At 48.4% G+C, this 25,607-nt stretch overlaps 1 protein-coding gene across 1 annotated transcript in view; it reads right to left on the minus strand.

Annotated features, from left to right (window-relative positions):
- RBM28 (RNA binding motif protein 28) overlaps positions 1-21,488 on the minus strand; it is a 79,033-nt gene extending 57,545 nt beyond the window's left edge. The window contains exons 1-6 of the mRNA XM_029616013.1: positions 21,244-21,488; positions 18,993-19,142; positions 9,677-9,771; positions 8,826-8,901; positions 7,716-7,808; positions 6,665-6,736 (exon numbers count right to left, since the gene is read on the minus strand). Coding sequence (XP_029471873.1) covers positions 6,665-6,736; positions 7,716-7,808; positions 8,826-8,901; positions 9,677-9,771; positions 18,993-19,142; positions 21,244-21,367 — 610 coding nt within the window. The 5' untranslated portion in view covers positions 21,368-21,488. The remainder of the gene's footprint in view (positions 1-6,664; positions 6,737-7,715; positions 7,809-8,825; positions 8,902-9,676; positions 9,772-18,992; positions 19,143-21,243) is intronic.
- Between the last annotated feature and the right edge of the window lie 4,119 nt (positions 21,489-25,607).

Genomic DNA, 25,607 nt, shown 5'->3' on the forward strand with positions numbered 1-25,607 from the left:
GCCCCTGCGAAATAAACGGGGCCCTGACGCAATAGTCAGAGACAGACGAAACCTCAGTGGACCGTCTACCGCCAGATTCAAGAGGTCTGCAAACCACAGGCGCCTCGGCCACTCCGAAGCCACAAGAATCACCCTGCCTGCGTGCCCCTCGATGCGGCGTAGAACCTTTCTGACCAACGGCCATGGTGGGAAAGCATACAACAGTATGTCCTTTGGCCAGGGGAGGACCAGCACATCTACCCCTTCTGCCCCCAGTTCCCGCCGCCTGCTGAAGAACTAGGGAGCCTTGGAATTATCGTACGTCACCATCAGGTCCATGGCCGGTCTGGACCACCAGTCGCACAGAAGATGAAAGGCGTCGGAGAGTTCCCACTCCCCTGGATCCAACTGGTGACGGCTGAGAAAATCCGCCTGGACATCATCCACTCCAGCATGTGAGAGGCAGCTAACCAGTAAGATTTATTTATTTTATTTATTTAAAGTCTTTTTATACCGGTATTCGTCGAAACATTATAATCGGTTTACATGTAATGTGTAACAGCAAGGAAATACATTAAACAGGGTGAGTGCTGAACTTGGAAGGGTATATAGAGGATAGTTAACAAAAGTTGTTAGAGTCAAACATTGCATATTTTAAAACGAGAAAAAAAGCTATAACATTGCATTTAGTATTTACAATTAGTTAGTTAACGAGTAGTTAAAAAGCTGTGTTGGAGAATAAACATTGCATATCTCAAATAAGGAATAAGCCATGACATTGGAGTTAGTTTTTACCAATAGATTGGGCAGATAAGAGTGATGGGAAAGGGGGGAGGATGCTGCTCTGCCCAGTGTATCAAGAGCTGAGCCTCTGTCGGCACTGGACGGCTCCTGGTTCCACCCTGACGATTGATGTAGGCCACTGTTGTCGTATTGTCGGAGAGAACCCTCACCGACCTGCCCTCCACCATCATAAGGAGGGCCTGGAGCGCCAACCGCACTGCTTTGGTTTCCAAGCGATTGATCGACCAGGAGGCCTCTGTACTGGTCCATTGGCCCTGGACCGCCGTATCTCGACAAACCGCTCCCCACCCGGAGAGACTGGCATCGGTGGTCACCACGACCCAACAGGGAATCTCCAAATCCATCCCCTGGCACAAATTGTGCTGCGAAAGCCACCACAGAAGACTAGAACATGCCACATCCGTCAGGGGCAAGACAAGATGGAAACGCTGCGAGAGGGGATTCCATCGGGAGAGCAAGGCTGATTGAAGAGGACGCATATGCGCAAAGGTCCATGGTACCAGATTGATCGTTGAAGCCAATGAGTCCAGGACCTGCAAGTAATCCCAGACCCTGGGTCGAGTTAGAGAGCGCATGGACTCCACCAGTGCGTGAGCATGGAAATTCTCTCTACTGTCAAAAAAACCTTTCCCAAGGCCATGTCGAAGCGAGCCCTCAGAAACTCCAAAGCCTGGGAGGGGATCAGATGACTCTTCTCGGGGTTGACCACCCATTCCAACGAGTCCAACATCCAGAGCACCCACGCCATCGCGGCTCTGCATAGGCTTTCTGACTTTGCTCGAATTAGCCAATCATCCAGATGGGAAGGGATACTGGTTCATCCCTATCGCAAGGCGGCCGCAACCACAACCATCACCTTGGTGAAAACCCGGGGCGCCATCACGAGCCCGAACGAAAGAGCACAGAATTGAAAATGGCGCCTGACGATCGCAAACCGCAGATATTTCTGATGGACCGAACGTATTGAGATGTGCAGGTACGCTTCTGTCAGGTCCATCGACGCCAAGAACTCTCCCTTGTGCACCGACGCTATGACGGAGCGAATAGTTTCCATCTGATAGGGGTACCTTCAGGGCGCGATTCACCCGCTTCAAATCGAGGATGGGACGGAAGGTACTCTCCTTCTTTGGTACCACGAATTAGATGGAGTAGCGCCCACGCCTTAGCTGCCCTTCAGGCACTGGAACTATGGCACCCAGATCTTGCAAGCGCTGAAGAGTGTCTCGCACCGCCATGCACTTTAGGTGGTACGTGCAAGGGGACACTATGTAATGCTCCTTGATCGGCCAGGCAAACTTTAAGGCGTAGCCATGTTCTATGATGCTTAGGACCCATTGGTCGGAGGTCAATTTGGTCCTCGCCTCCCGGAAAAGGGTTAACCTTCCCCCAATCCTTGGGACGGAAGGGTAGACCGGCCTCACTTCATTATGCTGTCTTGGAGCCCCCATGGGACTGCGGAGCACCATCTCTGGCAGGTCGGCGGCCCCGAAAGGACTGGTTCCAAGAGGCCTGGTGGCCGGTGCACTGGCAAAATGATGAACCGGAGGACCGGAAACACGATTTCCCTGAAATCTCGCCCGCTGAGGAAAGGAACCTCTGGATCTAAGCCTATCCTCTGGCAACCTGTGGACCTTGTTCTCTCCCAGAGACTTTATCATGTCCTCCAGCTGTTGCCCAAAGAGGAGCTTCCCCTTGAATAGTAAAGAACTCAGTTGCGCTTTAGAGGACCCATCAGCGACCAGTTTCTGAGCCAGAGGAGCCTGCGAGTGGAAACTGTGGCAACCACTGTCCTGCCCGAAGTCCGCAGAAGATCATACAGGGCATCCTCGCTATACGCCACCATCGCCTTCAGACGGCTAGCACACAGTGCTGCCACGTCTGAGAGGGAAACCTCCTCCTGCCAATCCTGAACCCAGCGGAGACAAGCCCTCTGCGCAAAACTGCTGCACATAGCCACCCAGACCCCAAGGGCCGAAACCTCAAATATTTTCTTTTGCTGCAAGCTCCGGCTTACGGTCCTGTAAGTCTTTCAACGCAGTGGCTCCTGTGACGGGAATGGTGGTCTTCTTTGAGACCGCTGAAACCGCGGCATCCACCTTGGGAATCCTGAGCAGATCCAAAGCCTCCTCTGGAAGCGGGTACAATTTGTCCATAGCACGTCCCACCTTCAAGCCAAGGTCTGGAGTGTCCCACTCCTTAAACAAAAGATCTATGACAAACATATGAAAAGGAAAGGATCAAGCTGGACCCCGGAGGACCTCCATGACCGGATCCATAGCTCTGAACCTGGAAACCTCAGGTGGAACTTCAATACCGAGCTCCTCCAGAATGACTGGTATCAGCGGCCCCAATTCATCCCTCCAGAACAGCCGCACCACCTTGGATCATCGCCCTCCACCACCGGAACACCATCCGGTTTGGGCGGCTGAAGGTGAAGATCCGTATCCGCATCCTGTCCGTCACCCGGAGCTGGTGGAGGAGACTGATCCTCATCTGACGTGTCCGTCTGAGAAGTCTCCGGACGGGACCGAGACCGGAAAGGACGCTTTGCCTTGGGATCATCTCTGCCATCGGATGACCTGGAGCGTTTGCGTGAAGAGGACCCTCTCCCCGCTCCCGTGGTCGTAGAGGGTGTCTGGGGCAACTTAGTACGCAATCTCTTCTCTGCCTTGTGGGCCTTGAAGAACTTTTGCAGCATTCTGAAAAATTCGGAGGAGAACGAGGAGAGGGCCGGCTGCCCCCCCCCCAAGGGGCAGCCGGCCTCGGGGAAAGCAGTGGTGGAGAGGGCCCCTCTCCCAGAGCCGCCAGCGCTGCTCGCTCCTGATCCCTCATGGTTTGCATCAAAGCCTCCGACCCTGCACTAAGCAGGAAGGGATCCAAGCCCTGCCGCAGCTGATCAGGCCTGTCAGGCTCCCGATGCAGCCTGGTGCTGTCCCTGTCAGCTTTGTGCTGAATCCTCTGCGATGGGCCTTCCCCGCCTGACAGACAGGCTGTGCAAACCCCAGCGCGGGAAAGCCGCACGCGCACTGCCACACACAGAGCAGGCCGCACCACGAGGCATATCCCCGGACTTGATTTAATCGGTACCCGAAAAAAGAACCGCGGCAACTGTAGTGATTTCCTGGTCAAAAAACAGGCCAGGAAAGCAGCGAAAACCAGCAAAAACGGAGCGGATGCTAGGCTGGAGCACCCAAGGCAAAAAAAGAGACAACTTTTAACTTTTTTTTTTTTTTACATGGTCGCAATCGATGAATCAGGAGCTGCACTGGTACCCAAGATGTCCGCTGTTCCCGCGGTTTCCCGTGTCGGGAACTGCCTGGCCACGCAACAAGACGACCTCCCCCGGGTTGCTGGCTGACTCGGCGCCATGGAGGGACCCTCCCCACCCGGTAGGCACCCAGAACAAAGCCCTTCGCGGGAGAGCCGTGAGGCAGGCTCCCCGCAGGCTAAACAGAGGTGAGATCGCAGCATGACTGAAGAAAAAAATCACCGCGAGGCAGGGGAAATCAGCTGAGCAGTGCTGCCCTGAAGGAGCGAGTGCAGGAGAAAGAACCCTGCACGCTCCCTTCTCTGACTCAGAGGTAAAAAGCTGCCGATTATTTATGCAATGTCTCTGGTACTTTTATTTTTTTTAATTACAGGGGAATGAAACCTCCCTGTTAGTATAACCAGGGAATTAAACGTCCCAGGGCGCAAGGCAGCTGTATAGGGGGGAGCGACTGGACCACCAGTATCGCCCCAAATCCTAAGGTCACCGGGAAGAGAGCCTAGGCTGATAACTCAAGGGGCAAGGCTCCCCAAGAGCGAGGAGACAGCGCTGACTCCTGAACTGACAGAGTAACTTCAAAACTTTTTTTTTTTTAAACAAATAAAAAAAATAATACTTGCTTGATCTTAGTCAAATAGAGAAAGAAAGACCCACACAGAGTAGGGTAAACTAATAAGGTAAGGGAACCGCAGGGTGAGCTGCCTGCATCTGCTGGATACAGACGAATGCTGAAGGGCTGCAGGGTAGGCTCTGTCCTGATATAGGATACCCTTTCAGTTTTGGTCTGTCTCCATCTGCTGGACAGGAGGCTCAACTCACGGTCAGAAGGGGTGGGGCAAGTCCGGTCCTCGAGGGCTGCAAACCAGTCGGGTTTTCAGGATACCCCTAATGAATATGCATGAAATAGATTTGCATACAACTGAGGCAGTGTGTATGCAGGTCTCTCTCATGCATATTTATGGTTCACAGTTACATTTAATTGAGTTTATGAAAGTTCTCTTTTAATAGTTTTCCTGTATACTTGTGTTAATGTATTCTGCCTTGAGGCGACTGTTTTAATGTATTTCCGCCCTGGAGGCGACTGTTCAGTTCCTTGTAAACCGGTGCGATATGTATTCTTTACAGGAACATCGGTATATAAAAATTATAAATAAATAAATAAATAAATAAATGCATATTCATTAAGGATAGCCTGAAAACCCGACTGGTTTGCAGCCCTAGAGGACCGGAATTGCCCACCCCTTACTGATCCAGGTATGTGCAGGGAATTTTTTTTTACCTGGTCGCAATTGATCCCGCTGAGGGAGAGTGAGCCGGGACCCCCTGTATCACCCTCAGCCGTTCCAGGGTTCCCAACCCTCTGCTCTCCAGCCTCAAGTACCAGGGGGGAAGGTCCCACCAGGACCTGCCGACCCCTGGGAGGCTAAATTCAATTATCCCTGTTAACCTTTTTTTTTTTTATAACAAATTTAAATATAAAGGGACAGTAACCTAAACTTTCCTCTGAAAAATAACCTGTGCCAACAAACCAAAATCAGACAAATTCAAACCTAACCGCAGACACTAGGCTTTGCACCTCCACCATCTGCTGGAGACAAAAAAATACTGGCAGACACTAGGTGGCACCTCAGGGGTGTAGGACAGAGTCCGCAAAGTCTTTCTCTGTCTCCATCTGCTGGAGGGGAGGCAAAACCCAGCTGTCCTGGACTGGTCCGGGTACGTACAGGGAACCTGTATTTAGGCACAGGTATATGGCAAACTGGGAGAAGAGATTTTCATTATAATTTCACTGAGGAGGAATGGAAGGATAACCCTAGCAAAACATTGGCAAGCCTGTACTTCAGCTGACCTCATGGAGAATAGTTGGAAAGCTCCTTTTTGATGGTATCTTACGTCGGAAGTGAGATTTTTCCAGGCAGTAAGGGAACATGCCGGCGGCCATGCAGGAGAGTGGACAAACCTGCTTCGTGTTAGGCGGGGGATGTCCTAACGAGGTGCTATGCTGGGAAATGGTTTGCAAGTTGTTAAAACGCCATTAATCGATGTTCAGGTGCCTTGGGAACAGGCGGTTTTATTTAGTACGTGCTTCTTTGCCGGATCTGTCAGATGAAGAGTTTAAATTTATCTCCCAGCGTGTTCTAGCGTCATTAGCTGTGCCGCTGAATATCCCATGTATCTTAGCTGGGTAAGTTACATTCAGCTAAGTTACAAAGCCGTTCAGCTTTGAATATTGAGGCCTACAGGTTCACCTTGTTTCTCCATAATGAGACGAAGCAATTAAAAAAGAAAGACGTGGAGGCTGCTCTTTGAAGGATCAGGGGACACCGGATCTAGAATCTTCTGGGCAGGGAGGGAGGGAAGGTTTTTTTGGTTTTTTTTTTGAGAGACTTTCCCCTACCGACCTGTCACCGCTGAGATGCCCCCCGGCCATGAAGCTCACGCTGAGCTTCTGAGAGGCGCAAGACATGGAGCACGGTAAGCGAGCGCGTAGTGATACGACTGTGACTGAGAGCAACCCCAGGTCTCCTCTTCACCCAGTGATCTTCATCGCTGAAGAGACCCCACAAAGAGAGAGTCACACGTACACACACACACACACAAGGAGTTACATACCTGAGCTGGAGGCTGCCCGCGTGGCTTCATATTTGTCCTTTGCCACAGCCCAGTCCACAGCCACCGTCCGACCTTAAAACAGACAAAAATCTGTAAGCGACATTCCGGCACCGGGACGCAAAAAAAAAGCTGTATAAGAACGACATAAGGAAATCATCTTTGTTGTGGAGCAGTCTGCTGCTTCTTCCTCCCCCCCCCCCCCCCCAACTCTGGGAGCAGGGGGGACACAGCCCATTGAGACACCCCCCCCCCCCCCCCCCACCAATCCTGGTGAAGTGGAACACTCTGCTCCTCCCCTCACCTTTAGGGGCAAAGGAACAGTCCATCCATTCCCCAGCTGGTTGCAGGGTCCGATTCCCTTCCAACGATGTGTGGTGATCCAGCAGCCACCCAGAAGCTCTGGGGACCCTCCTGCCGCCACAGCTGCGGCACGGAAAGCTGGAACCCTGACCCCGACGTGGCGCGCTGGCAATGCCAGGCAGCGGCCCGCCCCCTTCTGACGGCGCTGCTTCCGCAGCAGCTCCAGCTTTGGCCGACCCAGGTAGGAGGAGAAGACCCGAGACACGGACTGAACCCAGGTTTCTCCACATGGCCTTTGCCCAGCACAGCTGGCACGAGAGGGAATGTTCCAGGGCAGGCTGGGAAAGCGAGCCGGGCTCCTGGGATTCCATGCGCTGCCAAGTTTCGCTGCCCCCAACTTAAGTCACGAAACTCAGAAGCCCGGACCTCTGCACCATTATCCCAGCACAAATGACCTTCTGTGATAACCTCCACACGATTATGTCAGATGCAGAGGGGCTCTTTACTGAGGAACCCAACTTCTACTCCACCGGATACTAAACGGCCTGTTGGAGGCGCTCACCTGGCTACGAGCGATCTTAATTTTCAACCTTCTGCAAGCGAGAACTGCAGAGTCTAACTGTGGCGTACACTCAAAGGCAGCGAGCGAGAACAACTCTTATAATCATAACAGGGCCCGTCACGGCACCATTCAGGTCCTGCTCTATCGAGCAGCTTCCTTTCCCGTCTCCAGGCCTGAACAGCACCTCACCTTTTATCTCCTTCATATTCATTCCCTTCAAGGCCTTTCCTGCCTCCAGGATGTTTTTAAACTGGACAAAGGCAAAGCCACGCATCTTCCCATCTGTAAGAGAACGGCAGAGAGGCGCAGGTCAGAGAAAGTTAACGTCCCCCTCGCGCCACGGTAAAGGGAACGTGCGACGTGGCGTCACGCCTCCGCAGGGACGAGCAGCTCAGAGAAAAGCATCCCTCACGCCACAGCACAGGGAGCACGTGATGTGGTGTTACACCTCGACGTGGAGGGCGGGGCGAGGCATCCTGCGCACCTCCCCCCCTCCACAGCACGGGGAACCACTTGACACAGTGATAAAGCACAGCAAGGGAAGGGCAGCTCGGAGAGAGGACAGCAGCCTAATTACGCCATCATTCGAAGACGTCCGTTGCCCTCTTCCTACGGAATCCAGCATCTATGGTGAGGGGCAACGCGCGTCCCAGACCCGCAACCCATTAAAAACCCTGTCCCACGTCAGTGAAAGAGGCAGCGCTTACGGAACACAAAGGAAGCAGTGAACCCTGAAAGAACAGCCAAGCTCTGCTACTCCCACGAGATTGTTCGGATGTGGAGCGGAATTCATCACGATTCTCTCTCTCTCCATTTGCTAGGCCGCACTAGGACAGCAAAAAGCTCTAGCAGCTGGATGGGGCCGTTTTATTGCTTGCGCCTTCCACTGCCCACGGGCGGAAGGCACAGGATTATAACCTGTGCTCACCGTGCCTCTCCCAGGGGTTTGTTACTTTCCACAGACATTAATCCTGCAGCTAGGAGCTCCCAGTCCTCCCGCCGCGCGCAGTTACCTGCTCGTGCAGGCTGAGGGCCCTGAATGCACGGAAGCAGCGCACGATCTCCATGTCACGCCCTGCGGTCAAAGCCTTTTCCTAAAAGACACTGCCGAAGAGTGCAGATGGGTCCCAGGCTCACCTCAGCCAGCTCCTCTTTTCCCCTTACCCCTCAAGCCCCCTGAGGCTGCCTTTCTCAAGCAAGCAACGGGACCCATCCCCTGCTTTCTCCTTCTGAAGCATTTCAAATGGGAAATTCAGCCCCTCAGCCTGAACCTGAAAGAGGTCTGGAGTCTCTCTGTACCTGCTTTTCTAGGAATGTTCACCTCCAGCACAGCTCCGAAGCTGGAGAAGGATTCCTTCAGGTCGTCTTCAGAGCACTGCGGAAGAAGGAAGAAAGAAAAAAAAAAAAAAAAGAGAGACACAGACTAAAGCCAAGGGAAAGCTGCAGCCTTCCAGGAATCCCAAAAGAGGAAGAGAGCAAAACAGACTGTGTCCCCCACACACAGGACAGCTCTCCCCTCTCAGGACCTCCCAGCCCCACACACAGCGGCAGGATCCCCTCTGCGCTCCTCTCTTGCAGGCAAGTCGCCCTCCCCCTATCCTACAAACACACATACTCAGAAACCCCTCCCCCCACACAGAGTCAGGATCCCCCCCTCCTCTCTCTCACCCCACCCTCCACCCACACGCAAAGCCAGGACCCTCCTCTCACACAGACTCCAGAGAGAGCACAACGGCTGCCCGGCGTTCATCTGCCGTCATAAGCCGGCAGTCACTGGAGCTCTTACAGCGGGTCTCTGCACGACAACACGTGGGTCAGTTCCTCCGCACCCACTAAAGAGGGTCAACAACCCTGATAAAGGGGCCATGGGGGCTTCTGTGTGCTGATGGACAGTGCACCCTGGGGCAACTGATGTCACAGAAAAGCAGCTAAGCGTGCGGGAGGGGATTTGCTTACACAGTCAAAACGTATAAATAAAAATACCAGTGAACTCACAGGGGATCCTCAGCTGGCACGGCCCAGGAAGCAGACGCTCCTGAGCATCTAATTCCCAGGATCTCCTGACAAAGCTGACGCTCCACTGGCACTGCCAAGGCTTCTCCTAGCCAGAAGCTGCTCAGCGGGCACTGCCCAAGCTTTCTATACATTACCTTAAAGCTCAGGTTACGGATTATCAGCCTCGCCTTCCTGTACAGACTTTTCCCAGCTTTCTGCTTTGGTCCCTTTCCAGCAGTTTCTTGAGACTCTGGGAATAAAAAAACAAACAAACAACATTTTGCTTGTATTTATAGAGTTTATCATATTCTCCGTGCTGCTGTTACTTGTATTTTGCTGTTGACATTTCCAAATGTTGAGGCGGTCTCTTCTCCCTTACTCCATATCTGTCTCTCAGCCTTTCCTCTCTACATCCCAACCCGTCTCTCATTTCACTCTCCCCTTTCAACTCTCTCTCACGTGGGTAGTCTGTCCAAATGGGTCTGTTTTGGCACACGCCTTCACATGAATGAACCTTGTAAGCCAGGCTATGTTGGACAGGATTTCACTTGCGTTGTACCTCTAGTTGCTTGGCGAACCGCAGGCATGCTAACCAAACCACTCATGCCTCTAGACTGTTGATGTTCCACTGTTGCCTGCTGCATTCCGATGCTCCTGACAGTGAGCCCCCCTAGTTCCAGAGGCTCGCATCTGTCATGAGTACCAACCAATTCGGCATCAGGGAAATTCCCTTCCTGAGATGATCTGCCTGTAGCCATCAATCCAATTGGGATCTCACCTCTAAACAGGAGGAGCAGCCTAACCACACAGTTCTGCAACTGTGGCCTTCATCATGAGAGCAATGTGCACTGAAGAGGGCTCTCACTTCCAACATAACAGCCATCAACCCCAGGACCTGTAGATGAGATCACATGTTCAGGTGAACAGAGTTCCGCAGGGATTGAACTCGCAGCATCAACGTGTGGATCCAAGACTCTGGAAGAAACACTCTGCCCTATCTTGTATTGAATCGAACCCTGAGATACTCCAGGGCTTGAGACGGCTGCAAATTTCTCTTAGCCAGATTCATCACCCAGCCTAGATCCTGTAGCAAGGAAACCACCCTGCAGGAAGTGGAAAGACACTCTTCCACGTTCTTGGCTCGAATCAACCAGTCGTCCAGATAGGGGTGAACTAGAATGCCCTCCTTGGGGAGGGGCTGCCGTTACCATCACCATGATCTTGGAAAAGGTCCTGGGCACCATAGCTTGCCCGAAACGCAAGGCCTGAAATTGGTAATGACGACAATCCAAGATAGCAAATCAGAGGAACTGCTGATGTTCACGACAGTTGGAATATGCAGATACGCCTCCATCAGATCCAGAAACGTGAGGTACTTCCCTGCTTGTACTGCCATTGTGACAAAACATACTGTTTCCATCCTGAAATGCATGACTCATAAATGACGGTTGATACCCTTGAGATCCAGTATGGGACAAAACGACCCTTCCTTCTAGGGCACGACAAAATAAATGGAATAATGGCCCAAATTTCACCGCGATTGGGGAACAGGAATCACCGCTTTCAGGTTCAAGAGCCATTGTATTGTCACCTCCACTTTTACCCTCCTCTAAGAGGAGTTCCATGGAAAGATCACAATCGTATCCGGAAGAATGCGAAGAAATTCTAGAGCATACCTGTCCTGAACCACTTCGAGAACTCATTGATCCAAAGTAAGCTGGACCCACCTGTGATAAAAACGTGATAGGCGACTACCTATTTCCTGCACCAAAAAGTGAACCCGTAAACCTTCACTGGGAAGACCAAAGGGCTCCACCTTTCGATGCCTTTGGGGGCAAATGTACTGAGACCTGCAGAAGGGATGGAACTTCTGGGGAGAACCTCCCTTATAAGGCCGAAAATGCCGATAGTCTCAAGAACAACCACTCATCCGAAAAGACCAGGCAACAGGTTTCTTGTCCTCTGGCAATCGAGGGACCTGGGTCTCTCCCTATTTACTTGCCATTTTTTCCAATTCACTGCCAAACAAAAGCAAGCCCTTCAAGGGCAGCTTGGCAAGATTGGACTTTGAAATGGTATCCGCCGACCAGTTGAGCAGCCATGGCTGCCTTCTGACCACAATAACCGAAGTAGCTCCTCTGGCAACTGTGCGAAACAAGTCACAGCTGGCATCAGCTAAGAAGGCATCCCCTGGTTCTACCAAGATCAGACCCAGCGCTATCAGATTCTTGACAAAGATGCAAGGCAGCCCGAGCTACATAGGTACAACAAGAGGCAATTTGAAAGTTCATCATCACTGCCTTAAAGGCTCGCTTTAGAATAGCTTCAATCCTTCTGTCTTGAGCATCCTTCAATGCTGCACCTTCCTCTACTGGGATAGTGGTACATTTCGTGACAGAACACACCAAAACACCCACCTTAGATAATCTTAACTGCTCTTTGGCCTGCGGAACCAAGGAATATAAACCCGACAAGACGCATCCTCCTCCAAAGGACGCCTCTGGCACATTCCAATCCAGATCAATCAATTCCTGGACTGCATCCAGGAGGGGAAAGAAACAAGAAATCTTGGGTAGGGTGACAAAAATGGGATCCTTCTTTTGCATCCCCAAGGAGTCAGTCCCAGCCACTCCAAGGATCTTAGAGGTATGAGAGATCAAATCCAGCAACTCATCTCTACAAAAGAAACTGAGAAGAGTTCTATATGGCTCCAAATCTGAGGTAATGTCCCCTTCCTTACCAAGAAAGTCACCACCATCATCATCGGTATCATCTTGATCCACTTGCATTTGAGCTTTGTCAGACCACACTGTGCCACAGTGCTTGATCATGGAGACAGGTGGAGGAGCACTCAGAGCACACAGAACTACCTTAGTAGGTACTGCCAATTCAGAAAATCGGCCCTGTAGAAATGTCTGCAATCCCTGGAAAAGTTCTACCCAGGAAAAGGAGGATGAGTCCATTCCAGGCCCCCATAAGCCCGAACCTGACATCCCGAGAGCTAGGGTCCCCTGACGACTCGGTCCGTAGATCAATCAAGGGAGGGGGCATCCCTGTTGTATCTCCTTCGGTCCCACTCCCCTCAGACCGAGGAAATGGACCATTGCTGGCAAAATCAAGAGGTAAATCTCCAAGCATCTAGGCAGCACTGATACAGGCTTAAAGAAAGCTCCAGCTGAATTGCCCTGATGTGGCATACAACACAAACAGATAAATACTTAGACTTCTTTGCCATGGGCGCCATGGTTGTAAGCATGAAGACCGGTAAAGGCTTGTACCTAGATTATTCACGCATATACCCCGCACACAAAAAATGTGCATTCAAGTACAAGTGCCTAGGCCATTTATCCAACTGGACGCCCAGTATCGACACTAAGGAAGAGGCTTAAGCTAGATGTACAAGATGTGCGTCCAGAAGGAAGAACACCCAAACTGGACACACAAGTGAGAACAGATGCACAAAAGGACATGCAGACGTGCACCAACAAAACGTGTGAAATTACCTCACAGCCTACCATTTGCCAACATGGGAGAAGCTTGGGAGCGGGGCCTAGCCAAACAGCTGCACAACCCGCCATGCCTGCACTACCTTCTCACCTCACAGAACTCCCCAGAGAACTGAGCAGGTCAGCCGAATGCCAAGGAAACAGACCCTTCTCCTGCTTTCTTCCTCCTTTTCACCATTTTATTTTATTTTTTCTTTAAGTAAAGGAAAATTAGTTTCTTACCTGATAATTTTCATTCCTGTAGTACCACAGATCAGTCCAGACTACTGGGTTTTGCCTCCCCTCTAGCAGATAGAGACAGAGATGTTTTAGAAACAAAGCTCCGCCTTATATAGGAGAGTGCCACCTACAGTCCGCCAGTATTTCGTAATGATAAAGCAAGATGGTTCCCTTAAGATACCATAACTATATACACTAACTCCTGTACCAGAAAAGAAACACTGAACACCGGGTCACTGAACCCAAGAAGATCTGAACCTATAGAACCATACGAAAAGTAAGGAACAAGGAAATTCAAAATTCTGCAGAAAAAATGGAAAAGCGAGCGGACTCTCCCCCACTTGAATCATGCTGACAGGGCGGGCTTCTGGACTGATCCATGCTACTACAGGAACGAAAATTATCAGGTAAGAAACTAATTTTCCTTTCCCTGTACGTACCCGGATCAGTCCAGACTGCTGGGATGTACCAGAGCTGTACTTATCTGGGGTGGGATCCAGAGAGGCCCGCTCGTAGCACACCTTCTCCAAATCCTCCCAAATCTGCAGCTTGCACATCCAATCTGTAATGTCGCGTGAAAGTATGTAGAGACTTCCAAGTTGCTGCCCTACAGATCTCCTGTGGAGAAATGAATTGAGACTCCACCCAGGACGCGGCTTGCGACCTAGTAGAATGAGCCCGAAGGCCGACTGGAAGAAGTCGGCCCCGTAGCAAATAAGTGGAGCTGATAGCCTCCTTCATCCAACGGGCAATGGTAGCTTTTGAAGCCATGTGACCCCGTTGAGGACCTTACCAGAGCACAGAGATGGTCCGACATGCGAAACTCATTTGTGACCTCCAAATAACGCAGTAGTGCCCTACGAACATCCAGCTTCCGCAAATCACGGGACAGAGGATCCGAACGATCCAGATCCCCAAAGGCTGGAAGCTCCACCGATTGATTGATATGAAAAGAAGATACCACCTTCGGCAGAAAAGAAGGAACCATCCGGATGGAAACTCCCGAATCGGAGATCCTCAAAAAAGGTTCCCGGCAAGAAAGAGCTTGGAGTTCTGACACTCATCGAGATGAAGTGATAGCGACGAGAAAAATCTTCAAATTAAGATCCTTCGGTATTGTCCTTTTTAAGGGCTCAAAAGGCGCAGCACACAAAGCCGTAAGCACCAAATTCAGATTCTAAGAAGGACAAGGATGTTGAAGTGGAGGATGTAAATGTTTGGCTACGTCTGGATGTGCCGCCAAGGTTCCGCCCTGCACCATCCCATGCAAACAACTAAGGGCTGCTACCTGAACATGTAAGGAACTACACGATAATCCCATGGACAGCCCCTTTTGAAGAAAGCACAGAATATCGGATACTGAAGCTCTATATAGACATCTCATCTTTCCGATATCTCCTTTCCAACTTCTTTCTTCTTTTCTTTTTTTTTTACTCACAGGCTATCCCCTGAAGGAAAATACATGTCCACCATCTGTTGGAGACGGAGAATAATGGCAGGCTAATGTTGGGGCAGGACTATACGGCCATGACATCAGCTTTTGCTCTGTCTCCATCTGCTGGTAGAGGTGCATAACCCACTCGGGGGGGGTGGGGGTGGACGACTGATTTACCCGAACACTGAGGAAATGAAATTTCAGATATATTATTAAAAATTTGTAACCTATCAATAAAATCATTCATTGTACCTGAAAACTGGAGGGTGGCCAATGTAATCCCAATATTTAAAAAGGACTCCAGGGGTGATTCAGGAAACTATAAACCGGTAAGAATGACTTTGGTGCAGGGAAAAATAGTTGAAACTATTCTAAAGAACAAAATCACAGAGCATGTAGAAAGACATGGCTTAATGGGACACAGCCAGCATGGATTTATCCAATGCAAGTCTTGCCTCACAAATCAGCTTCACCTTTTTTGAAGGGGTTAATAAACGTGAACTGGTAGATGTAGTGTATTTAGATTTTCAGAAGGCGTTTGACAAAGTCCCTCATGAGAAGCTTCTAAGAAAACTAAAAAGTCATGGGATAGGAGGTGATGTCGTTTTGTGGATTACAAACTGGTTAAAAGACAGGAAACAGAGAGTAGGATTAAATGGACAATTTTCTCAGTGGAAAAAGTAAATAGTAGAGTGCCTCAGGGATCTGCACTTGGACCGGTGCTTTTCAATATATTTATAAATGATCTGGAAAGGGATACAACAAGTGAGGTGATCAAATCTGCAGATGACACAAAATTACTCAGAGTAGTTAAATCACAAGAGGATTCTGATAAATTGCAGGAGGACCTTGGATTGAGCATCCAAATGACAGATGAAATTTAATGTGGACAAGTGCAGGGTGATGCATATTGGGACAAATAATCCATACTGTAGTTATACGATGTTAGGTTCCATATTAGGAGCTACCACCCAGGATAAAAGATCTAGGCATCATAGTGGATAATACTTTAAAATCGTCGGCTCAGTGTGCTGCAGCGGTCAAAAAAGCAAACAGAATGTTAGGAATTATTAGGAAGGGAACAGTGAATAAAATGGAGAATGTCAAAATGCATCTGTATCGTTCCATGTGAGATAGAATCTTGAGTGCTGTGTACTGGTTGTTGCATCTCAAAAAAGATATAGTTGCGATGGAGAAGGTAGAGAGAAGGGTGACCAAAATGATAAAGGGGATGGAACAGCTCCCCTATGAGGAAAGGCTAAAGAGGTTAGGACTCTTCAGCTTGGAGAAGAGATGGCTGAGAAGGGGATACAATAGAGATCTACAAAATCATGAATCGGTTATTTGCTCTTTCAGAAAATAGAAGGACTAGGGGGCACTCCATGAAGTTAACAAGTAATACTTTTAAAACAAGTCAGAGAAAATTCTTTCACTCAACGCATAATTAAACTCTGGAATACATTGCTGGAGGATGTGGTTAGTGCAGTTAGTGCAGCTGGGTTTAAAATAGATTTGGATAAGTTCTTGGAGGAGAAGTCCATCAACTGTTATTAATCAAGTTTACTTAGGGAATAGCCACTGCTAATACTGGCATCAATAGCATGGGATCTACTTAGTGGTACTTGCCAGGTACTTGTAACCTAGATTGGCCACTGTTAGAAACAGGATGCCGGATAGGTGCTGGAAAGGCTGTGGGGAGAGGGGCTCATTTTTCCATTTGTGGTGGGAGTGTATCACTGTATCCCAGCTGTGGAAGAGCCTGGAGGGTTGGCTTACAGATATCCTACATATGTCTATAATACTTACACCAGCTGTAGCTTTATTGAATTCGGGTTACGACCACGGTGATAGATCAATTCAACGATTTATTAAATTGGTGGCCACTTCTGCTAGATGTGCGATTGCGCTCCACTGGAAAGCTAAGGAGGTACCCACAATGGCTATGGTGCAATCGAGGGTGGCCAAACTTTTTACTCTTTGTAAGATCACAGCACATAGACGGAAACAACTTGGAGTTTTCAATCGTATTTGGAACCCATACCTAAGATGGCGACAGCAGCAGGTGCTGGCTTGACATCCTTTTACACTATAATATAGGTGAACTCCCTCAAACTTACCTTATAGCGTCAGGGAAGATTCCACTTTTTGACAACCTTTTTCTTTCTCTTTTATTCATTTAGGCATGATCCCATGGGTTTTGGGGGGGAGGGATGGGGGGGGATTAAATGAGAAACGAAAAGACTGTATGTTTATCAGTAGGTTTATTGTACAGTTTACAGTTGATTGTACCTTTCTCCTGAGTGATGCTGATTTTGTACGTTTTGCATTATATTTCTCTAATAAAACTTAAATTTCAAAAAAAAAAAAAGGAACAGGATGCCGGGCTTGATGGAGTCTTGGTGTGACCCAGTATGGCAACTTATGTTTTTAATTATCACTCTCTCATCTTTAGGTTTAAGTTCACCTCTCCTTAGCCATTCCTGTGTCAGACTTTGATTCACGTGGGGTTGCAGAAGGACATTTCTGTATTTCCCTCTATATTTATGCTTTAATCAATTGTTTTCTTGTTTACTGGTCTGATTCTTTAAAGAACCTTTTCTCTTGTTTTGCAAATTCTATTACATCTTTTCTCCTCTTGTGCTGATAGATTCTCACTCAGACCTTCTACCTGATGATTCAATGCTTAAGGATAGAGACCAATTCTGGCCTTTCACTTCCGTACTTCAACGCATCCAAATACTCAAAAGTGCTGATGCCACTAGGTATGCTTGAAGGCCTATAATAGCAGCTCTGCATGCATAATCTGTTTCTACAAAGCCCTGAGCTCTAGGAAGGTACAATCTTGGCACACGCCGATTCTTAGATATTACCTGATGGGCATGGAGTTTTCTTGCCCTTACACCCATTTGTCTGAGATTTTAATTAGGCTCTAGGGATTGCAAGTTGATTGATAGCTTGTACCTTCATCCATGCTGTTAAGGTGCTTTTCGATATTCATTTCAGTGTCCTATAATATTCTTTGCTGATCTTTTTCCTCAGCAGCCTATGCTGTACTGTTGCACCTTCCTGCTGAAGTTCTTTTGCATTACATTCCTCAGTCAGAGACATGTTTTCAGTCTTAGTTACATTTTCCCTTAAGGAAGGTTGCCTTGGCACATTTATCCAGGCCTAATATCGTCCTGATATTGTCTGAGAAACTCTTCATAATTCGGAGCTGTTCCATTAAATGAGGATGACTGGAGATGTACAGCTTCAAATCATCTACGAATAATAGATGTAATGTTATCTGTGGATTGTCAGTGTCTTTTAGAATTAAAGCTAAATACATAGTCCAAGGAGTTAACAAGAGTACACGGTGGATTTAATACCAGACGAAACAGGAACCTTCTTAAAATATTCCTTGCTAGATCTTGATTTTAGGAATACTGCCTGTCATCCTAACTGAGACAGAGTGCAGTCAGCCACAATTTCATTGTAACCTTAGTGTACGCAATCAATCCAGGGTTCAAGGCAATTTACTATCCAAGAGTGTGGGATACTATCAAAAGCTTTTTTTTTTATAGACAGTCCAAGCTATACCGAGTTTCAACCTCTCTTACAACGGCCATATTTTTATTCAGCATCAACCGGTCTTCAGCTCCCTACGTTCCACAATGTTGCCTACGTCTCTATGATCTTTCAGCCTAGTTTGCTTCTCTTCCTCTTCTCCAAAGAAGTCTCACATTTTCTCTCACCCTGTCTCCCTGCCTCGCTCCCCTCCATAACTCCAGTCTACCTCTTTTACAAAGCCGTCTCCTACTAAAGAGTCTCTCTCCCTCCAAAAGGCAAGGCTGTATTCTCTGCCCCTCCCAAACTAGTTTGTCATTCCTGCAGCCAGTTTGTCATTCTTACCATCTTCCCCCCACCTCTTACAGCAGCTTGTCTCCCTCCCACTCTTTCTCCCCTCACAGTGACCTCCCCCCCCCCCCCCATGTTTCTCTCCCACATCCCTCCCCCTTCAACCCCTGCAATGGCCATCTCTCTTTCCTCGACCCCCCCAAATGTGCCAGCTAATAGTCTGGGAAGTGATGTACTAGGCTTTGTGGTTATGGATCCCCCTCTTCCCCAATTCAAATTGCTCCCCAGAATCTCCCACTATAAGACATATGGAAGGTGATGAATAAACCTTATGGATTTCTCATGAGAGGATTGGGAGCTCTGGCCCTGCCCTGAACCCTCCATGCAAGTGACAGCAGGGAAGGGAATTACAGGTGCCGTCATCCCTGAGAATCAGCTGCTCAGTGCTTAAAGTGAGTTGTCTTCAATACTCACTCTCTCGTCTCTTCTTCTCTCGCAGCTTCTTCTTCGCAAATGACACATCAATCTTGCAGCCGTCAAACTCCTGCACTTCCTTCTGTGCTCTCTGTGCATCTTCCAGGAGGGAGAAGGTGACATAGCCAAATCCGCGACATTTCTCATTACCTGTAGAGAGGGGAATGGACATCTCAGGAAGTGGGGTCATGGCTTTGGAAAGCAGTGGAGACAGGGGAGGGTAGACTGGGGGATCAAAGATGTGTTGTGCAGTGGCCATCCTGGTACAAAGCACTTGGCCACTGTACATCACTTACTGCTGTGCCAAGTCTGAGGTTAGCAGAAAGAGGTGCCACTGTATTCTGTGATTGCAGGAGGTGCTGGGAAGCCCACATCTAGAATGGGGAAGTGCTAAACATTTGGAAGCAGCAAGCTGGAGAGCACCATCATCAGTGAGAAATCATTCATTCTCAGGTGGGAATTGTCCTGATTAGAAGGTGGACACAAGATCACCATCTCTGCCCTATCTTAAGAGGGACGCAACGCAGCAGGCAAAAGTGCAAGGTTCATTAGAGTCTGGATCATTTACCACAAGAGGAAAGACAAACTAGTAATGTTTCTCATGGACATTAATAGATTGAGAGGTAATGTGATTTTCATCACTGTACTCCAAGCCCTGATTTTCTCCAAACTCGACTACTGTAACTCTATCCTCAAGCCCCTCCAACTACTTCAAAATGCAGCAGCCAGATCTCTCACAAACAGCAAGCGCTCCACACACAATCACCCCCATACTAAAAGACCTCCACTGGCTCCCCATAACCCACAGAATTCAATACAAAGCCCTTACCCTAATGCACAAATCCCTCAACAACGAAAAGACAGACTGGCTAAAGGACACCCTTCATCCACACACCACGCAAAGAAACCTACGATCCAGTAACTCCGGATTACTTTCCATTCCCTCCAACAAACAGGCCCAACGCATCTCAACACGTGAACGAGCAATTTCAATAGCGGGAACCGCACTATGGAACAAACTACCAGCAAATCTCAGAACAGAACCCTCATCACAGATATTCAAGAAATCACTAAAAACATGGCTATTCCAAAAAGCCTACCCAGCCAACCGATATCTCCACGTCATCCCCAACGACCACTAACAAACAGATCTCCAACCCCGCACATATCCAACAATGAGAACACTTAATAGTCAAATCAAATGTTAGCTATTATACTGTCACGAAAATAAGCCATTTTGTTGTTACAATGTTATAATTCTATCCTTTACAAAATTGTACTTCGCTGTAGTTTTACAATGTCTCAATGTAAAGATAGTGTGATTACAGGTCACACTATCTCACTAGATATTATGTAAACCAATGTGATATACTCTTGGGTGAATATCGGTATATAAAAACAAACAAACAAACAAATAAATAAACAAACTACTTTTTTTTGGCCCATCCACTTCCTCCTGCACCTTTGGGCTTCCAAAATCATGAGCTTTCATTCACAGCTAGCCAGAAGCGAGTGAGGGAGGAGGCCAATAGAAATAATCTCATTGTTAACCCTCTTCCCTCTAACGGTTCTAACCCATCCATGGCAGTGTCAATCCCTAAAGCCACACACCACAGTTCACATGCACTCTGAAATCTGACCACTAGATGTCTCTCTTGTGCAATGGTTGCGCCTCTCTCTCAGGAAACAGCATAGTATGTCATTGGCCAGCGATCAGCAGTCAGGTTCAGGAAAGGAACTTGGATCTCCTAAACAGAAGAGTAAAGCACTCAAGACAGTCTCTGGACGCAACTGTGCCCATTGCTTTTGGTGGGTCTTTCCTTTTTGGGCTTGCGTCCTCACAGACATCTAAAGGGCAGTGTGATGCGACCAGGGCGATCACCTTACTTTCTCAGAATTCGAGACGGCTCTTAGTAGCAATATCACGGAGCATCCCATGATCCAGAAGAGCCCTAGTTTCGAGTTCCAGTTCGCTTCATCACATGGGACAAGGAAAACTGCACTAAGTGCACGCACAGTTGCTGGGGAAGGAGTTACAGATATCGCACAACAGTGGCGCTCAGGTCCACCATCCCTAAGGAGGGTGAACTGGGAGGACTGTCCCAAGCCCCACGCTTTGAGGGGAAGGGGCTCTGTCAGCAAATGGGGTGCGGCTCGCCCGCAATACATGTAGCACGATGAGATGTATATATTTGACGGAGTACATATAGAATATGATGGCGTGTTTATAATCATGTTATGTATCACGCACCTTTCTCCGTCACCACGAAGCATTGCTTCACAGGCCCGATGTCGCTGAAGATCTCCTGCAGCCTCTCACTGCGGGCGGTGCCGGGCAGGCGGCGCACGAAGAGCGTGAGACCGGCAGCAGTCATGGCTTCCCCGGCACCGAGCCACGCTGGCTGACCTGAGGGTGAGAGAGGAGGCCGCTCACCCTCTCACTGCGGATGCGCACGCTTCTCAATGGGCGCCGCCATCTTGGAAAAACCGGAAGTTCACTAGCAAAAAAAAATAAAAATCGTCCGGCGTGGAAACATGTGCAGAGACCCTTCGTTCCGCCGGCTACCCTGGGTTATTAGGGTGAAGAATAGAAGTGGGAGCCGGCGGCGTTATTTTGCACACTCCGGGCCAGTTGCATTTATTGGTGAAGTTGCTGAGTTAAGTACAGGTGGCCCAAATTTGACCGTCCTAGAGATGTCAAGAGATATGCGTGAGAATGCTACGGTTTTTCTACCGGGTCGCTTCCTGGAATCTTTCTGAACACTGTTAATTTGCTTCCTTTTCCAGTGGAACGGGCCTAACCCACCAAACTGGGCGCCCGTTTTTTCAACGTGCACACATCCACCTCTCCTGGGCCCAGGATGCAATATTCTAATGAGCTGCTGTGCTAAAAAAAGGATACCCTAAGGATAAATTGTGCGTCCCTAATGCTGAAAAGCATCAGGCGCCTAGGAGACGTGGCTGAGCGCAGGTTAGGAAAGGTCCGTTTTATCCCTCCCGCAGAAAATTTACCAGCATAATATACACAACAATATACAGCCTGGAATGTGTATATTATGTTCCCAAATTTTTTTTTTCATCAAGCCTTTCATTTTTTAATAATTTTTAGTCATCATAAGGCGATCTTAGTATGTCAATGGTACTAAGTAGGAGGAACCACAGAAAAGCAGTATTTTTTTAGTTGAGCTCTTGACACACGGCAAGCCTTTATGCCGGCTCTGGGACTGGTGTTAAATTTGTCGGCTTAAAAAGTGCATGTCGGGTGCACAGCAATTTTTTGCATTGGGTAAAATAGGTAATAGCCTCATCTACATTCCCTGTACCTACCGGATCAGTCCAGACTCCTGGGTTTTGCCTCCGCACTAGCAGATGGAGACAGAGCAAGATTTGACTGACTCTGCCATGTATAGCAGGGTGCCACCCACAGTCAGCCAGTATTACTCTGTCTCCAGCAGATGGTCGGGTGCACCACTCACAGTCTGAGCTGATACTTAAAAAAAAAAAAGGAAGGGTAGATTAAAATTAGTGATTTTGATTAGCTGGATTAAGTTTTGTTTAAAAAAAAAAAAAAAACCCCAAAAATTAATAAGAGAAGCCTTTCTAGCAGGTCGATACAGTAAAGTGTGCTCCGTCGGAGCGCACTGTCAGCCTGCTCTGGACGCGTGTTTTCCCTTACCCCTTATTCAGTAAGGGGAGGAAAACACGCGGCCCACCCGCGGCACCTAATAGGGCCATCAACATGCAAATGCATGTTGATGGCCCTATTAGGTATGCGCGCGGGATCCAGTAAGTAAAATGTGCAGCTAAGCTGCACATTTTACTCTAAGAAATTAGCGCCGACCCAAAGGTCGGCGCTAATTTCTTCCGGCGCCAGGAAAGTGCACAGAAAAGCAGTAAAAACTGCTTTTCTGTGCACCCTCCGACTTAATATCATAGCGATATTAAGTCGGACTTAATATCATAGCGACTTAATATCATAGCGATATTAAGTCGGAGGTCCCCAAAAGTACAAAAAAGTAAAAAAAAAAAAAAAAAATTTGAATTCGGCCCGCGGCTGTCGGGCCGAAAACCGGATGCTCAATTTTGCCGGCGTCCGGTTTCCGAGCCCGTGGCTGTCAGCGGGCTCGAGAACCGACGCCGGCAAAATTGAGCGTCGGCTGTCAAACCCGCTGACAGCCGCCGCTCCAGGCCAAAAGGAGGCGCTAGGGACGCGCTAGTGTCCCTAGCGCCTCCTTTTCCCCGTTTTTCCCGCGTCACCTCATTTAAATACTGAATCGCCCGCACCGGCGAAGGGCCAGTGCGCGCGCCGGGAGAGCGGGCGTTCGTCCGCTCTCCCGCGGTCTTACAGTATCGACCTGTAGGGAAGGTGAGCGACCAGCTGCAGGTCTTAGCCTCCCAGGGGGTTGGCAGGTCCTGAGGGGACCATCCCCCCTGGTTCTGCAAGCTGCTGTGCCACGCAGTCCAGCTCGCGGTGCTTGTGGGGCAGAACGCGCACGCCTCTCGCGGGAGGGCCTATGTTCGGCCTGCATCCCAGGAGGTGAAGGGACATCATTGGGGTATATCACATCGGTTTACATTATAACTAGTGGAATAGTAAGACAAAGGTGTCTTATTATTGATACATTGTAACACTGAGGCATTATAACTTAAGACTAAGGTGTCTAATTATTATTACTACATTGTAACATTGAAACATTATAACTTGATAATTTTAACAGGTATATAAACAGTTTTAACTGGAATATAATAACATTAGGCCTAATATAATTATTGATGGGACATGGAATTGCCTTGTGATGAGCACTATTAGCTACGCATGTGGACAAAACATGCATCCAGCGCGGGTTAACTTGTGTGCTAGGCTGAGCACACTTTACCTTTATTGCATCGGCCTGTAACTTTTTTTTATTATAAAATCACCACTGCCTGGGAACATCTGAGTTCTGGTCACCCTGAGATTGGTGGTGGCGGGGAATGGGTTGGCAACCTCACCCAGCACCTCCCCCCCCCCTCCCCGATTGATGTGGCTTAGTAGGGATGAGGAGCAGGATACAAACTTTCTCTACACCCCAGATTGTCAGGCCAATGCAATAACGTGCACCCAGCCTAGCACACAGGTTTACCCTCGGACGTGCGTTTTGGACACACTAAATGGCGCGTCTAAAATGCGCGTCCAAGCAAGCACGTAGCTAGTAGCACAGATCACATGTAAATTCCATGTTTTATAATGGATACATTTCATTAATTCTTTAGTTGATAGTAATGGTTCATATTGAGCGCCCATACATCATATACAAAACTATCAACCAACACACGCAACTTGACCTACAAATACCACTTAAAAAATTCACCTCCGCCAGGCCTATCAGGGAACACTACAAAGAGTCACTCCAAATTCCAAAGGCCAAAACCTACCAACATAAATCCTTGAGTCTCAGAGCCTTCTCATCAGCAGGTCCAGCTCTCTGGAACTCGATCCCACCTGATTTGAGACAAGAGCCATGCTCTTTAACATTTAGGAAAAGACTAAAAACTTGGCTTTTCAAAAAAGCATTTCCAAGCCTTGAATAAAACCTCCTCTCACTAGCACTAACTCGTATGCAATAATGGAATGTAAACACGAATCAACCAACCTCAAACCCTCTCTCACTAATTCCTGCTGAATATTTATCATACTATTACCATTCACAACTGTCATATTTATTCATTTGATTACCTATGTACCGTTTCATAGTCTTATTTTTTCACTTGCTATTCTAATGTATCAATAGGCTGAAATGTAAATATTGTGCTGTTCAATTTCTCCCCTTCCATCCCAAGTTTATTTTCCTTGTTTTTTGTAACTTTCCCTCTCCCTTTTTCTGATTCACTGTATTTAAAGTTCAAGGTTCTTATTGAAAATATTGTTTTTTTACGTTACGTTATGCTTTACACTCCTTGTTATTTGTAAACCGGGTTGATGTGATGCCTATCATGAAACTCGGTATAAGAAAAAACAATAAATAAATAAAATAAATAAATAAATAAGCACACAGCCACCTCTCCTGGGCGCTAGGGACGCACAATTTCTCCCTAGCGCATGTCTTTTAAATATAGCATCGGGCACCCAGGAGAGGTGGCTGTGCGCGCATTAAAAGAACGGGCATCAGGTTTGGACGCACGTTTTTCTACGTGCATCTTATTGCATCAGCCCATCAGATTGGTGGAGTAGAAACTTTCTATCCTTGCACCCCCCTCTCAACTTGGAAGGGGTAGGGAAAACCTGCCCTCCCCCCCCCCCCCCCCCCCCCTCTAATATTGGCTGGACGTCAAACTGCCTGACTGGCTCAAACACACCACACTCTCTCTCTCGCCCTCTTTTAACCTCTAGGAGGGAAGCCACCAACCTCATCTTTCCCATCTGTTCAGTTTGGCTAGCATGATATAATCCAAACACAACTGCCTTCTTCCGGCCCATATGGGCAGGGCCGTTGCTTCCATTAGACAAACTAGGCGGTTGCCCAGAACGCCAAAAGTTTGGAGGGGGCGGCGGCGGCAAAATCTCATCGGCATGAGCTCCAGAGGGAGAAAACCAGTACAGCCAAAGAAGGGAGCGCTGTGCTGGAGCCGATGGCA

Source organism: Rhinatrema bivittatum, chromosome 9, assembly GCF_901001135.1.
Source record: "Rhinatrema bivittatum chromosome 9, aRhiBiv1.1, whole genome shotgun sequence".
Lineage (NCBI taxonomy): Eukaryota > Metazoa > Chordata > Amphibia > Gymnophiona > Rhinatrematidae > Rhinatrema > Rhinatrema bivittatum.